At 36.5% G+C, this 17535-nt stretch overlaps 1 protein-coding gene across 1 annotated transcript in view; it reads right to left on the bottom strand.

The window, feature by feature from the left end:
• Nucleotides 1-17535, bottom strand: part of SLCO6A1 (solute carrier organic anion transporter family member 6A1) — a 100667-nt gene that overhangs the window by 48391 nt on the left and 34741 nt on the right. Inside the window, exon 8 of the mRNA XM_090279323.1 lies at nucleotides 9958-10153. Coding sequence (XP_090135449.1) covers nucleotides 9958-10153 — 196 coding nt within the window. The remainder of the gene's footprint in view (nucleotides 1-9957; nucleotides 10154-17535) is intronic.

The following is a 17535-nucleotide window of genomic DNA, read 5'->3' on the forward strand; positions in this document are numbered from 1 at the left end:
GAGAAAAGTTTGTGCAACATCAATATAACATGGCAGCCAAGGAGAGTGGACTGAAATGTGCATGCATGAACAATGATGACTTCACTGTACTAGTTAGTGGGGGCAGTAGATGCCATTGAGTGAGCATGTGTACTGTGTGGCTATCACATTCAAAATGACTGAGCAACAGAGCAACGACTCTGCATCAGAGTTTGTGTTAAGCTTGAACATTCCTCTGTGGAAACTGTTGGGGTGATTCAGAAGGCCACAGTTATCGGCAACTGTTGACTGGAAGTTTCATCATCACAATGAGCCTGCTTACACCTCAGGTCTTGTGCAGAGTTTTTTGTCAAAACATGAAATCACCCAGGTGACTCAGCCCTCTTACAGCCCAGATTTGGTGCCCTGCAACTGCTGGCTTTTCCCAAAACTAAAATTACCTTTGAAAGGAAAAAAAATTTAGACCCTCAATGAGATTCAGGAAAATATGACAGGGCAGCTGACGGGGACTGGGAGAACTGGGTGAGGTCCCAACATGCCTACTTTGAAGGGGCTGGGGTATCATTGTCCTATGTACAATGTTTCTCATACCTTGTATCTTCTTCCATAAATGTCTCTATTTTTCAATTACATGGCTGGTTACCTTCTGGACAGACCTCATATATTCTACCAGCTTGTCACTCATCTTTTAATTCTATTAACTGTCTTTCACAGAGAAAGGTTTTAATTTTAATAAAGTCCAACATATTTTCTTTCATGCATCTTCTTTTGGTGTTGTATTTTAAATGTTATCACCAAATCCAAGGTTCCTTAGATTTTATCTTATGTTTTACTTTTATGTCTATGACCTGCTTTGAGTTAATATTTTGTGGAAGGTTTAAATTCTGTGTTCAGATTCTTCCTTCTTTCCTCCTCCCGATCTTTTTTTTTTTTTTTTTGCATGTATATTTTCAGTTACTTCAGCACCATTTTTAGAAGACTACCCTCATCATAATCCAAAATGGTGACATAGGAGCCTCCTGAACTGACCTCCTCCCATGAAAAAACTGAATCTATGGCTACACATGGTGAAATTCCCTCTGAAAGAAATCCAGGAACTAGCTGAATGACTCCTATATATTGCACAAATGAGAAAATATCCACATCACCCACATTGAAATTGATAGAAAAACACTACCCGCAGCACAGTGCCTGTAATTGGGAAGAAGCTTCCAACTCCCAACTTCCCCTTTAAGGAGCAAAGAATTTGGAGCTCATATCTAGTGTACCAACTTTTAAAACTCACACTTGAGGAACAGGCTTCCTAAATATGGAGCTCTGAAAGCCAATGGGGCTTGTGTTCAGGAGACTCACAAGACTACTATAATAAACAGAGAAACAGCTCCTAACGGGCTCTCTAGGACTCACTGTGGTCACACCCCCAAAGCTCAGCACAGAAGTAACAGGAAAAAATAGCCCATCTCTCAAAATTTCCCTGAAAGAGGCCTATTTGCATACTTTACAAGATACTGCCTAAGAATAAGGGTCCTAATTTTGCAGGCATCTAGGGGCTGACTGCAATCCTCTGGGAGACCAAGAAAGTCTTTAGACTCTATCTCCACCTCATCACTCAAGCCTGCTCCAAATTGTTGATATCTCCCTGGAAGGAGCCTACACACATGCAGGTACCCACAGCTTTTGCAGCAGCTGCCTAAAGGATGGGCATTTAGATTCCTGACTCTGATAGACAATGCGGCTTGCACTTATTTGTCCTGTAGGGCTGGGAAACAAAGAAGTCATCAAAAAGCACAGGAGCAGCCCCTACAGCCCAGTACAGAGGAAGCAGGCAGAAAAGCCCATATCCCAGTTTTTCCATAGAAGGGTCCTAGCTACATACTTTCTAGTGCCTAAGGGTCCAGCTTCCAGTTAGCCTGCATTAGATGCTGATTGCAATATTCTCCTTTAGGACACTGACAGGTCTCAGCACACTCTCAACCACCGGGAGCCACTAAAAGCAGAGAAGATGGCATGCACAATCACAAAGGTTTGAGAGATAACAAAGAGCACTGCCCTAGCTGAATAACAAAATTAATCTAGTTATTATAATTGTAGGTAAGGATATAGCTACAGATAAGGTGCATCTAGTTAATATAGTTATTAAAATAAATATAATTACAATAATTTGTTAATGTTGATAGTCATACAAGGTAAAAATATGTAACTGTAACATCAAAAACAAAATGTGGGGGGAGGGTAAAAATGTAGAGCTTTCGTATGCATTTCAGGTTAAGTTGTTATTTACTCATATAAATCTAAGATCTTTATGTAAGCCTTATAATAACCACAAAGCAAAAACCTATAGTAAATACATAAAAGATAATGACAAGGGAATCAAATTATACTGATAAAGAAAAGAAGCGACTTCCAGCCAAGATGGAGGCACAGACAGACACGCTGCATCTCCCTCCACAACTACGAAGGAATACAACTACTTCAAAACTAGAAACAACAAGAAGTTCCAGAAAGTCAAATTGCATGGAAGTCCAAAAAACAAGAATATAAAGAAGAAATACTCTTTCAGACAGGTAGGAGGGGCAGAGCCAGGGCGGAAAGGACGCGATGTGGTGGCGGCAGCAGCTATGACAATGGCAGGCTGGCAGAAAGCATAGTCACACATTTAAAAGTCAGGAGGGACACCTGGGGAGCATTCCCAGCTACTCATCAGACGTAGCAGCTGACGGTGCAGACAAGTGGGGCTTGGGGTGGAGAAGGAAACTGCCAGTTTCTCAGCAGAGTCCGCTTGTTTAAAGGGCCTCCACAGTCCTAGAAAGTCCGCAGACCCACCCAATCTGGGAATGGAGGCCAGGGCAGCAGCTAGAGGGGTGCCAGTCCAGTGCGGAAGTGGGAGAGGTGTCTGGAAAAGGGGCGAGTGCTGAGCAGGCAGCATTGTTCCCTCTCGGACCTCTCCCCCACATACAGCGCCACAATGTGGTGAAACAGGTCACCCTGTACTGATGAATCCCTAAGGCTCTGCCCCTTACAATGTAACAGGAGAGACAGCTCTACCTGGGACGTGGAGGCAAACAAATCTGGGACAAGATCCGGTCAGAATAAGGAGACAGAGAATTATGGCCCAAAAGGGGGAATGGATCAAGTTTCCAGTGGGAGAACTAAGCGACGAGGAGATAGCCAACCTAACAGATGAGGAGATAGACAACCTAATAGATGCAGAATCCAAAATAATGGTGATAAAGATGCTCACAGACTTGACAGATATGCCTGAATATGGCAAATGCATAAGAGAAGAAGTGAAGGCTATGCTAAGTGAAGTGAAGGAAATCCACACAAAAAACAATGGTGAAGGGAAGGAAACCAGGGTTCATATAAATGATTTGGAACATAAGGAAGAAAAAATCAGTCAACCAGTGCAGAATGATGAAGCAAAAATTGAAAAAACCAAGGAAAACTTCCCAAATTTTGTGAAGGAAATGGGCATACAGGTCTGGGAAGCACGGAGGGTCCCAGGCAAGCTGGACCCAGAGGGGACCACACCAGGATGCATCATGATTGAGACCCCAAAGGTGAAAGATAAAGAGAGAGTCCTGGGGGCAGCAAGAGAGAGGCAAAGAGTTGCCTACAAAGGAGTACCTATAGGACTATCAGCTGATTTCTCAGAGGACACTTTGCAGGCAGGAAGGGACTGGCACGCAGTATTCAATGTGATGAAAGGCAACCTGAATCCGGGACCACTCTATCCAGCAAGGCTATCATTTGGAATGGAAGGGCAGATGAAGTGCTTTCCTGACAAGGTGAAGCTAAAGGAGCTCATCCTCACCAAGCCATTATTATATGAAATGCCAAAGGGACTTACTTAAGAAAAAGAAGATCAAAACTATGAACACTGAAATGACAACAAACTCACAACTATCAACAACTGAATCTAAAAAATAAAAACAAAACCCAACTAAGCAAACCAGAATAGGAACAGAATCATAGGTATGGGGATCATTTGGAGGGTTATCAGCAGGGAGGAGGGGGGAGAGAAATGGGGATATGGTGCAGGGATTAAGAAGCATAAGTCATTGGTTCAAAATAGACAGGGAGAAGTTAAGAATAATATAGGAAAGGGTGAAGCCAAAGAATTTATATGCACAACACATAGACATGAACTAAGGGGGGGTGGGATTGCTGGAGGGAAGCGGGGTACTGGGGAGAGAGAAGCAAAGGGGGAAAAATGAAACTACTGTAACAACATAATCAATAAAATATACTTAAAAAAAAAGAAAATAATCCAATCACAAAGGAAGAGCAAAGGAACACAGAAACTACAAAATAGCCAGAAAACAATAAACAAAATAGTAGTAAGTGCATATCTATCAATAATTGCTTTAAATGTAAATGGGAAGAATTTCCAATCAAAACATGTGGAAGATATGAATATATTTTAAAAAACAACAGCAGCCATCTACATGCTGCAAACAAGAGATTCATTTCAGATGTAAGGACACGCAAAGACTATAAGTGAAGGGATGAAAAAAGATACTCCATGCAACAGAAACCAAAAGAAAGTTTGAGTAGCTATACTTTTATCAGACAAAATTGACTTTAAGACAGAGACTGTAATAAGAAACAAAGGACATAATATTTTTATGAAAAGGGATCAATTCAAAAAGAGAACATAACATTTGTAAGTATGCACTCAACATAGGGGCACTTAAATACGTAAAGCAAATATTAACAAACTTTAAGAGATGAACAGTAATACAATAACTAGAAAACTTCAATACTCCAATTTCAGCAATGAATAAATTTTCCACAAAAAATTCATAAAATTTATTTTAAAAACTATTTTAAATTTAAACTATATATTATACTAGATGTACTTAACATTTACAGTATATTTCTTCCAACACAGCAAAATATATATTCTTCTTGAGTGCACATGAAACAGTCTCCAGGATAGATAATATATTAAACAACAATACAAGTTTTGATAAATTTAAGATTGGAATTATATCAAACATCTTTTCCAACCACAATGGTACGAAATTAGAAATCAATTAATTACAAGAAAAATAAAAAATTCACAAATATGCGATGATTAAACAGCATGCTACTGAACAACCAACGGGTCATTAAAAAATAAAAAAAAAATACCTTGAGATAAATAAAAATGGAAATATAATGAACCAAAACCTATAGGATGCAGCAAAGACAATTCTAAAGACAAGTTCAGAGCAATAAATGCTTACATTGAGAAGAAAGATAGATCTCAAGCAAACAACCTAAATTTACACCTCAAAGAACTAGAAAAGGAAGAGCAAACTAAGCCTGAAGTTAGCAGAAGGAAGGAACTAAAGATCAGAGTGAATATAAATAAAAGAGACTAATAAAATAGAAAAGATCAATAAAACTAAGCTAGTTTTTTGAAATGGTAAACAAATTAGAAAAACCTTTAGCTAGGCTTGCCAAGAAAAAAAAAGAGGGAGGCTGGGTGGAGGTGAGCAAAGGTGGGGAAATGAGAACATCTGTAATAGTGCCAACAATAACAATAAAGTTAAAAAAGAAATTAGCCCTGGCTGGTGTGGCTCAATGGATTGTGTGCTGGACTGCAAACCAAAGGGTTGCCAGTTCGATTACCAGTCAGGGCATATGCCTGGCTTGCAGGCCAGGTCCCCAGTTGGGGGCACACAAGAGGCAGCCACACACTGATGTTTCTCTCCCTCGTTTTTTTCCTCCCTTCCCCTCTCTCTAAAAATAAATAAAATCTTTTTTTTTTTAAAGAAATTGAATGAACAAGGAGACTGATCACAACTCATACAACCAAAAGATATGTTATAAGAAACTACTATGAAAAATTAAATGTCATCAAATTGGTTTTTCATCCTTTCTTGTTTTCTTTCATGCTTCCATATTTCCCTCTTTTTCTGCCTTCTTAAGTTTTAATGCAGTATTTTATAAGAGTCCATCTTTTCTCCTCTGTTAGCATAGCAATTATACTTTTTTTTAAATATTTGAGTGATTTCCCTAGATTTCCCAATATACATTTACAAGTAATTTAAATCTATTTTCAAATAACACTATTCCATGTTGTGGATAGAGCAGGTATCCTAGAGTATTCCCAATTCCTCCCTCTCTTTCATAAGATTCCTGTCACTCATTTCACTATCCATAAACTAGCATGACTAAACACCTTATTGCTATTATTATTTTTAACAGTTATCTATTACACCAACTAAAAATAAGAATAATAAAAGGTCATATTTTACCTTCATATAGATCTAATGCTCTGTTTCTTTGCTCCTTATTTCTTTATGTGGATCCAAGTTTCTGACTTACATCAGTTTTCTCTTTTTCTGAAGAACTTCTTTAAACATTTCTTACACGGCAGGTTTACCAGTGACAATTCCCTCATTTGTTGTTTGCCTGAGAATATTTTTATATTTCCTTAATTTTTGAAGAATAGTATTATTGCATACAGCATCCTAGTTTGAAGGGCTTTTGTTCCCCCAACCATTTAATAATTTTGTTCCACTCTCTTCTTGACTGCATGATTGTAAAGTCTGTTATAAATTATCCTTGATTTTCTATAGGCAAGTTTTTATTTATTTTGTTGTTTTTCAAGATGTTGTCTTCATTTCTTTTGATTCTGCAGTTTAAATATGATATGCCTAGGTGTAGATTATTTTGATATTTATATTTTGGTGTTTTCTCATCTTCCAGGATCTGTGGTTTGGTATCTGTCATTAATTTTGGAACATTCTCAGCCATTATTCACTTATTTCTTCTGTTCCTTTCTTTCCTTCTCCTTCTGGTGTTTCCTTTACACATTTGTTAAATCCTTGAGATTGATGCACAGTTCTTGGGTGTTCTGTTCATTTTTTAAATTTTTAATTATTTTTTTTCCATTTGAGAAGTTTCTATTGACATATCTTCAAAGTCATTGCTATTTTCCTAGTCCTGTCCAGTCTACTGATGAGCCCAAGAAAGGGACTCTTCATTTGTATTACAGTATTTAGTGTTTTTGTTTTCTAGAATTTATTTTGATTTTTTTTCCTTAGAGTTTCCATTTCTCTGATTACTTTTTCCATTAGAGTCTTTAGCATATTAATCGTAGTTATGTTCATGGTCTAATCATTCCAAAATATCTGCCATATCTGATCTGGTTTTGATGCCTATTTTTCTTTTCAATCTGTGTTCCTCTTGCCTCTTAGAATGCCTGGTAATGTTTTAATAAGTGTATCAGATAATAAGAAATAAGGTAGACAGGCCTTTTTGTAAGGTTTTATGATTATCTGTCTAGGAATTAGGCTGTGCTTAAAGTTTGTTGTCACTGTAGGTATCAGAGGTCTCGTTTTTCTGTGGTATCCTCATTTTGGCTTCCCTATTGTCTTTGGGTTTCCTTAGAAACTCTTTATTAAATAGAGTGTGCCTTGTAGCTCTTTCAGTTGTAATTATCTGTCATTATACAAGACATATGTTGAGTTTATGTGCTGATATTGTAGGGAGAAAGTATTCTATAATCTTATGATTAAATCTTAGACTTTTATAAGATTTTTTTCATGGGCCTGAGTCTCTAGACTGTGGATTTCATATGTTTTGCTTAGGTTTTCTTTTTTTTTTTTTTCTTTCTCTTAGGTCAGACAGGAAGGTTAGAGAAGGATTTACTTGTCTAATTTCCCTCCAGTTCTAAAGTTTGGTAGGGGAAACTCTGGTATTTACCCTAAAAGGCAGGCTTTTGTTACATAGGACAAACTTCTCTGCGGCACATTTCAAAATGGTTACTTTCTGTCGCCCCCTGCCCAAAACGTAGGAGGACTTTTTCTTCTTGTGAGAACCCAGTGGGGGCACCTAGATGTATGAGCCCTTAAAGTGGAGAGGGATTTTCCCTAAGATTGGGTGTCCAGGAGTTTGTAACTCTCAAGTTAGTCCAGGCTCCACATCCCAAAATATTCAAGTAGTGTTAGATGTTTAGCACTGACACCTTCTGCTTTCAGGAAATTGCAATTGTCTGTATTTGCCTATCTCTCCAGTTCTAGGGGGGGCAGCAGTTTTCCCTGTGATCTCAAGTCTCTGAAAAATCTAAGAGTTGTTCATCTGTAATTTGTGGAACTTTTTTTCTTCTTGTAAGAAGTAATGACTTAAAAGTTCTTTCTTTGCATATTAGAGTACAAACTAGAACTGCTCTTCTTTGCTGTTTTTCACAACCTATACTAACATTAAAACCACTCTTTAGTTTACACACCATACAAAAACAGGCAGCAATATACAGGTAAATAGATAGACAGCGGCAGTAGTATAGGTAAATAGACAGATATAGATACATATAGCTCAACTATATATATACCTAACACACACACACACACATTGCTCACCCTTGAACAGCACAGGGTGGCATGGTTAGAGGCTCAGGCCCACACACACTGGAAAATCTGCATAAAACTTAAGGTGACCCTCTGTATATGTAGATTCCCAACTGCAAATCAAAAATACTATTTTCCATTCGAGGTTGGGAATCCACAGATGTGAAACCCAGGGACACAAGAGTGCTGACTGTATATACAGCTGACTATATATAGTCAGTGGACCCATGAGTTCATCAATGTTATTCAATATCAGGATCCCCTATAGATCTAGCCTATTGTCTTTTTTGTCCCATAGCTTTTTGGCCATGTCCTCGGACCACCTGGTAATTTTTTTAATACAAATCTTTGCTTAAGACAATTTGCAGCTCTGTATATTATCTTTTGTTTGCAGTGCTGGGTGTCTCTTTCTGCTGCTAGATAGAGCTCTGGCTGATCATATCAATCCAACTAAAGACCAAATTAACTCATGGGTAGGCAACAGTACTTAAGAAAGACCCTCACTCCTAAGTCTTAGCCTTTCAGATATATTAAGAACATATGTTCACCAAAGTTCCTCTCCCTAGCACATTCTAACTAACCTTCCCAGCCTATGAATCTCTTATGTAAAGACCATCACAATACTGCTGAAAATTTTCTCTGCTTTTTATAAGATTCTGCTTGATTTTGGTCTCTTAGCTTCCTAATTCAGCAAATGTATTGAGTGAAAACCCTAAAGAGTGTTATCTCATTTACCTCCCTCTTCCTTTGATATTCTGTCCTGCCCCATTCTCTAATTTTTGTCTCTTTAAATTCATAGGTCTCTCAAAAGTTTGTGTTGGTTTCTTGTCATCTTACTAGATCCTTTTTGCCCAGATCCTTTGCCCAAACTCTCCTTTTCTTGCCAATGTCCAAAATTAGCTAATATCCTCGGTGGGGGGGGGGGGGATGCAGAAGGTTGTTTCTCCCCTCAAAAGTAGGCCTTTCTCAGGATTTTGGCTTTTAAATTCCTAGTTGTATGAGCAGCCTTTAAACACTCTTTTAAAACTCTATTCAGCTTTTCTAGTTTGTCTCAGTGGGAGCATTGGTCTGCCATAAGCTACTCCATTATAGCTGGAAGTAGAAGTTTTACTTTCTTTATTTGTTTTACTTGCTCAGTCCTTTGGTTTCCAATTCCAGTTCTGTTCCCCTGTATTTAATGTCAATCTCTGCCCAGTTCTTTGAATTTTTGCGTGTTCAGTTTAAAGGAGACATTACTCATGCATACTTTCAGATGTACTTCAGTTTCATTCTTTGATGTCTTTAAGAAGGCAGACATACCAATTCAGAAACACAAAGTAAGACTTGCTTTGTACAGACAGTACTATCTCTGCTTTGTTAGCCACTTTAGTAAAGAATTTTACTTCTAGGTTCTAATCATTTCAATATGTTTTTTCTTTATACTTTATGAATGCACAAGCAATCATATAACAGCTATCATTATTATGTTTCTGTCCTTAATATGAAAGGTGAAACTATATTTTATACTATTTTTGTATGTTCAATAGTTCCAAGAATGATAAAGATGTAAAAGTTACTGGATAAATAATCATTAATTGACTAAGAAGTATATTGTTGAACTTGGAGGTAAGTGTGTAATATACAAAATTCTATTTACCCGCCATAATCTTCATTGATTCCAGCAAATGATATTGGATCACAGTGTACAAAAATTATAAGAACAACGAGTATAAGTGATATAGCAGATGTAACCATTATAAATCTCATAACGCCTTCACAATACATATGTAACTTGGAAACAATGATGCCTCCCAGAAGCTGGCCAAGTGCAGCTCCTGGAATTATAACAAGTCCTAAAAGAAAGGAAGAGAAAACACAATTACAAATAATCAACTGAAGATAGTACAGAAAATGCATACATTGATGCAATCCTCTCTGTTCTAAACATATAGTAAACATAGATTTAAATACAAAGACAGGGAAATTTTAAAGGCATTGTAAATAACTCAACAACCCTAAACCTTACAATTAATACAAATTTGTGGGTGAGACTGAAGCAATAGGCCTAGTGGACTTTTGGGCAGAGCTCATATATTTTGCTCTTATTAAGGACATCTAAGATAAACCCCAAACTTAGTCCATGCAAACTAGAAGATGATAATTGTCTTATTGAGAACTATTATTAGATAGCCACCTGGATTTATGATTTATGACAAGAGGCATACCCATAGTGACAAGATCACACACCATGATTCATTATCAAGAATTAAAACAAGTTACCCATTGCTTCTGTGAATGCATGTGCAATATCAACCATCTCACAACAAAATGGGACTCCAGGATAGCCATGATGAGACATAGTTGTTGTTTTTTTTCTCTATGAAGTCTAAGGGATTACAGAGAGGTAAGCCCAAGAAAGAAAGGAGGAGGAGGAGAGGAAGAAATATAGTTAGAAAATAATCAGATGAAGATAGCACAGTGATTTCATACATTGATGTAAACTCTGCCCCAAACATAAAGAAACGGTAGATTTAAATAGAAAAATGGAAAGAGAAGTATAAGGTAAAAACAAACAAAAATCCCATTAACACCAGATTAAATTTATGTCATAGAATTTTCTGATAGACTAGTAAATAATTTTAGAATGCTTAAAAAGATTAATAAAAGTGTAACTTCCATAAAATACAAAATAAAATAATAAGAGAAAGTAATAACAAATATGAAACCTGGATATTTAAAATTATAACTGTTAAAATAAAAACTCAAATTCCGGCCTACAGACATCTAAAAAGTGAATTAATAAATTGGAAGAAGGCATTGTGTTATTCATCCAGTATGTAATTTTTTTTTTAAAAAGAGTGAGGACAGACACGCTGAGTCTCCCTCCACAACTAAGAAGGAATATAACTACTTCAAAACTAGAGATGACCAGAAGTTCCAGAAAATCGAGCTGCATGGAAGTCCAACAAACAAAGAAATAAAGAATACTCACCCAGACATGTAGGAGGGGCAGAGCCAGAGCGGACAGGACACGGTGTGCTGGTCGCAGAATCTGAGGCAGCGATAGGCCAGCGGAAAGTGCAGTTACATGTTTTAAAAAGTTGGGAGGCACACCTGGGGAGTGCTCCCAGCTCCTGACCAGACCTCGAAGCTCACTGTCCCAGCACCAGGGAAAATCAAGCCTCGTTGCTTCTGATTGTGCAAACCAGTGGGGGTTGGGGATGAGGAAGAAACTGCCGGTCTCTCAGCAGAGTCCCCTTGTTTAAAGGTCCTCCATGGTCCTAGGACATCCACAGACCATCCCCCACTCTGGGAACAATGGTCAGGGCAACAGCTAGAGAGGCGCCAGTACCATAGGAAAGTGGGAGAAGTGCCTGGAAAAGGGGCGAGTGCTGAGCAAGTGGCATTGTTCCCTCTCTGACCCCTCCCCCACATACAGCACCACAACGTGGTAAAACAGGTTGCCCGTACTGATGAATACCTAAGACTCTACTCCTTACAACATAACAGGTGTGACAGCTCTACCTAAGACACAGAGGCAAACAAACATAGGAGCCTATCAAGATGAGAAGACAGAGAAGTATGGCCCAAAAGAGGGAACAGATCAAGGTTCCAGTGGGAGAACTAAGTGACAAGGAGATAGCCAACCAAACAGACACAGAATTAAAACACTGGTGATAAAGATGTTCACAGGCTTGACAGATAAGCTTGGGTACCGCAAATGCATAAAAGAAGAAGTGAAGGCTATGCTAAGTGAAATGAAGGAAAATTCACACAAATCCAATGGTGAATGGAAGGAGACCAGGATTCAAACCAATGATTTGGAACATAAGGAAGAAAAGAATAGTCAGCCAGTACAGAATGAGGAAGCAAGAACTGAAAAAAATGAGGAGATGCTTAGAAGCCTCTGGGACAACTTTAAACGTGCCAATATCTGAATAATAGTGGTGCCAGAAGGAGAAGAGGAAAAGCAAGAAATTGAAAGCTTATGTGAAAAAATAATAAAGGAAAACTTCCCAAATTTGGTGAAGGAAATAGACATACAAGTCCAGGAAGCACAGAGTCCCAAATAAGATGAATGTAAAGAAGACCACACCAAGACACATCATAATTAAAACACCAAAGGTGAAAGATAAAGAGAGAATCTTAAAGGCAGCAATAAAAAAAGCAGAGAGTTACCTACAAAGGGGTACCTATAAGACTAACAGCTGATTTCTCAAAAGAAACTTTGCAGGCAAGAAGGGACTGGTAAGCAGTATTCAATGTGATGAAAAGCAAGGACCTACAACCAAAACTACTCTATCCAGCAAAGCTGTCATTTAGAATGGAAGGGCAGATGAAGTGCTTCCCAGACAAGGTAAAGCTAAAAGAGTTCATTATCAGCAAGCCATTATTATATGAAATGTTAAAGGGACTTATTTTAGAAAAAGATCAAAACTATGAACATTGAAATTACAACAAACTCACAACTGTCAACAACTGAATCTAAAAAAATAAAAACAAAATCCAACTAAGCAAACCAGAATAGCAACAGAATCATAGGTATGGGGATCATGTGGAGGGTTATCAGCTGGGAGGGGGAAGAGGGAGAAATGGGGAAATGGTGCGGGGATTAAGAAGCCTAACTGGTTGGTAAAAAATAGTGAGAGGGAAGTTAAGAATAATATAGGAAGGGGTGAAGGCAAAGAATTTATATGCATGCCCCATAGACATAAACTAAGGGGAGTGGTATTGCTGGAGGGAAGTGGGGTACTGGACAGTGGGGAACAAACGTGGAAAAAAATTGGGACTACTGTAACAACATAATCAATAAAATATACTTTAAAAAAAAGAATGATATTGGTTCATTAATTCCAAGCAATCTATCATACTAATGTAAGACATTAACAAAAGGGAACCTAGGTGTACATATATAGAAACTCTGGCATTATCTGCAATTTTTTTCTGCAAATATAAAACAATTCAAAAAATAAATTTTGTTTTAAAAGACTGTGATAAAAGGATAAAAAGCTTGACAAAATGTTTTACAGCAGTTGTGATAAATATAATGAAAGGTATACCAGAAAAACAATATTTGAAGAATTATAACTGACAATGAGAATTGTTCCATTATTAAAGAAACATTAGGCCTGGGAATAAAAGTACACTTCAACTACCGAGGAGTAAAAATTCAGTAATCAAATCGATCTTGCATATAAGGATATGCTAGGGAAATTCATAACATCAAAACTAAAGTAAAAATTGCAAGAACTGCCAAAGAGCATATTGCTTGCAAAAGAATTTTAATTATAGTTTTTAAAAAGAAAAAATTAAAAACCTAGACCAAACACATATGCACACACACACACACACACATGCTTCTGAAAAGTAGGAGTAGTGAACTCAGTGGGTAATTAAAATCTCCTAAACCAAACAATAAAGATATAATGAATAAAAAATAAGCTGATTGAGAGAAGACAAGATAGTAAGGAATAAAAAAGGAAAAAATAGAAGGGTAATAAACAAAATACAACTAAGTTAAAATTAACTAAATAATCTAGAATTCACAATAGTACTAAATAAATAAAATTAAACTATTAAAAAGACATTATTGAATTTGGTAATTTTTAAAAAGCAAAGTTTAAAACTGAAGTAGTGAAAATATATGTATCATGAAAATAGAACATGATATTTAAAAAATTATTTAAAAACTGCCCAGATTTCAAGAAAATTAAAAATCCAGAAACAAAATAGTATTTTAACTCAGTTTTCTCAAAACAGACTTAGCTTCTAACACTATTAAAGATATTTAAAATATTAATTTATTTGAACAAGGTTATTTTAAAAGACAAATAAAAGCATATATTTAGCAACTAAAAATCTTGGTTATTCATGGATTAAATAAAAATGTGATTATGAAAATTAGAAATACTTAGAACTGAACAATAATAAAATATCTAAATGTATGAGATGCTACTAAAGAAAATCTATAAATAATGATACTTCTATCATAAAATTGTTAGGAGAATTAAGTGAGTTAATCTTTAAGTGCTTAGAACAGTATCTAGTCACAGAGTAAACATTATATGAATGCTTGTTAAAAGGTAGACATTTACAGACAAATTCACTTATTAGAAAGAAAAATAGTACAGAGGAGGGGCAACATTTATCAAGAAAACTGTGAGAATTGGAACTGAATCAGGAGACTTCAGAGGGTAAGCAATAAGCCTGCTGGTAAGGAAGTCGAGAAGACACATTTTACCCCAGATTCACAGAAGTTAAAGGCAATAGGTATCAATGAAAAAACAGTGAGAAAGAGTTAAAAACAAGAGGATTGGATGGCAGTCTATATAAAATGTTTGGTCCTTTAAATTCCTATTCTCACCTACATGCCGTATGATTGACCAAGAAGGAGAGCCTAGATTTATTCAACGTAAACTTGACAACTGCAGATTTGGAAAAACCAATCATATTTGTAAGCAGAAAACTGAGAGCCCAACTCAAGTAAGAAAACATTGGCTGTTAGGCTTATTGCCCTAGGCCAGCAAATTTTCAACTGGTATACAGAGGCACACGAGTGTGCCACAAAAATTTTTAAAACATGCAATACCTGACTGTTTAGTCAGGGGCACTGACCTCTTTTCTCCTAGATTGTCAGACTTTAAAAAATGACAACAGCCAACACAAGAGCAATCAAGTGTGAATGAATCAAAATAATACCTATGTTTTGTCAAATTGGCAAAAATGTATGTTTTGAAATGCTACAGAATTTTAGTAATTAACTTATGTGTGCCATAAGATGAAAAAGGTGAAAATCACTGCTTCATAAACAATAAGAAAATACTGGATACTGGGAGTTCAACAATTAGATACCTGGGTCCTTGAAAAACAACCCTAAAAGGAAACAAAACAGTTGAAAATACAACTGCAATGCACAGAACTTTCAATCAATTTTTTATGTATAGTAAATATCTTACTCATACAGCAAAAAGTACACAAATCACAATTGTATGTATTGATGGATTTTCAAAGTGAACATAATATATGTAACCACCACCCAGGTCAAAAACTGAACATTACCAGAAGACCCACAGGCTCTTCCATGCACTTAAGAATTTTATAAAATATGGGCCATAAAGTATGCATACATTATGGCTTCTTTTGTTTGGCATGATGTTTGAAAAACTCACCCATGATTTTTGTATATAACAATAGATCATGTCTTACTGCTGAATAGTAATGTATATGCCTACACCACAACTTATTTGTTCACTGTGATATTGTAAATTGTGCTATTTTAAAAATTTATGTACATTTCCTTTTGTGAACATGTGCATTTCTGTTGGGCATATTCTAAAGAGAGGAACTTATATTGGGTGTGTGACTAGAAGTGAAATTTCTAGGTCAGGGGATATGTATATATTCAGATTTTTATGACACTACCAAAAAGATTTATAAAATGGTAAACCAATTTACATTCTCACCAGTAATACAAAAAATGGCAATCCCTTTACATTCATGCCAATATCTATCTCTCTTTACCCATTCTGGTGAATGGGTAATAATAGTATTACAATGTGGCATTTCTCTGAAAACCGATGAAGGTGAGCACATTTTCATATTAATACTGGCCAATTGATAGCATCTTTTATAGAATGCTTGTTCAAGTCTTTTGTCCATTTTTATTAATTATTTACCTTTTTATTATTGTTGATATTATATATATATATGCACATAAATCCTTTATAGAATATTTCTATAAAAAAGATTGTCTTGCTTGCATTTTCACTCTTTATGCTGACACTTGAGCAGAAAGTCTTAATTTTAATGTAAGACCACTTATTTATGGTTATGTGATTTATGTCCTATTTTTTTTAAATATTTGTCTTTTCTAAGGCTATGAAGGTCTTTTCTTATACCTTGGTCTAAAAAGCTTTATTGTTTTATTATTCATATTAGATCTACAATCCATCTAGAATTTGTATTGTGTATGTAGTGAAGAAGGGGTTAAGATTTATCTTTTTTTCATAAGGATATCTAATCAACCTAATATCACTAATATCTAATTAACTCAATTTTAGTTTTATATAATTTAAAATCATATTGTTGAGAGCATACACATGTATAACCTACCTTGCTAGTTGACTCTTCTGACATTATAAATGATTTCTCTTTATACTAAGTAATGCCTCTTGCTTTGAAAAATACTATACTTAAAATTACTATTGTTAAACCACAACTTTTTCCATCCTTTGACTTTCCACCTTTTCTTGTCCTCATATTTAAGGAGTGCCTCTTATAAGTAATACAGTGGATCCCCCCCCCCAATCTGACAATCTTTATTAATACATACATAATTACTACTCTATTAGGCAACAGTTTTTCATTACCCTCTGATGCTGTATATCCTGCAAGCAGGAGCACTGACTACTCTTTTTTTTTTTTTAATGTGAAATGCATGATCTTCCTCAGATTAAATTTTTTATAATTTATTTATTTGTTTGTTTGTTTATTTATTTATTTTTAGAGAGAGGGGAAAGGAGAAAGAGAGGGAGAGAAACATCACTGTGTGGTTGCCTCTCACGGGCCCCCAACTGGGGACCTGACATGCAACCTAGTCATCTGCCCTGACTTGGAATTGAACCAGCGACACTTGGCTCGCAGGCCAATGCTCAATCCACTGAGCCACAGCAGCCAGGGCCTGCACTGACTACTCTTGATTATATCTTTTCAAGGATCTTTGTTTGGTGAACAGCCTTGGATGATAGAGATAGTGTCCTCCTCGACAGAGAGGACAGATTTGCTCACATCTCCCTCTGGATCAAAAGGCAAAGATGATTACTATTCGTTAAAATAGATTTGGGTCCCCTAAGCTCAGGGAATGTAATGCAGTTCATTACTGATGCCAACCATTGTGTGTGCAGATGTTACTGGCTCTTTCACATCATCCTGTGGGACTGGGGCTCAGAAAACTCTCTCTCTCTCTCTCTCTCTCTCTCTCTCTCTCTCTCTCTCTCTCTCTCTCACACACACACACACACACACACACACACAGATACTCTAGGTACTGCTATTGCTGTGAGTCACAAACTTTCCTTCATCTCTGGCCAAGGAGGTTTGTCTTCTGCTAGCATCTGTGGAACTATTGTACATTAGATTAACTTGTTAGCTTTCAAACAGAGTAAAATTCAAACCCTTCACAGATCTTAGTACTGATGGTGACAAAGATGGGATGTTGACAGAGACATGGCTTTAT

This window comes from Furipterus horrens, unplaced genomic scaffold (genome assembly GCF_987537825.1).
Source record: "Furipterus horrens unplaced genomic scaffold, mFurHor1.1.pri manual_scaffold_5, whole genome shotgun sequence".
NCBI classification, from domain to species: domain Eukaryota; kingdom Metazoa; phylum Chordata; class Mammalia; order Chiroptera; family Furipteridae; genus Furipterus; species Furipterus horrens.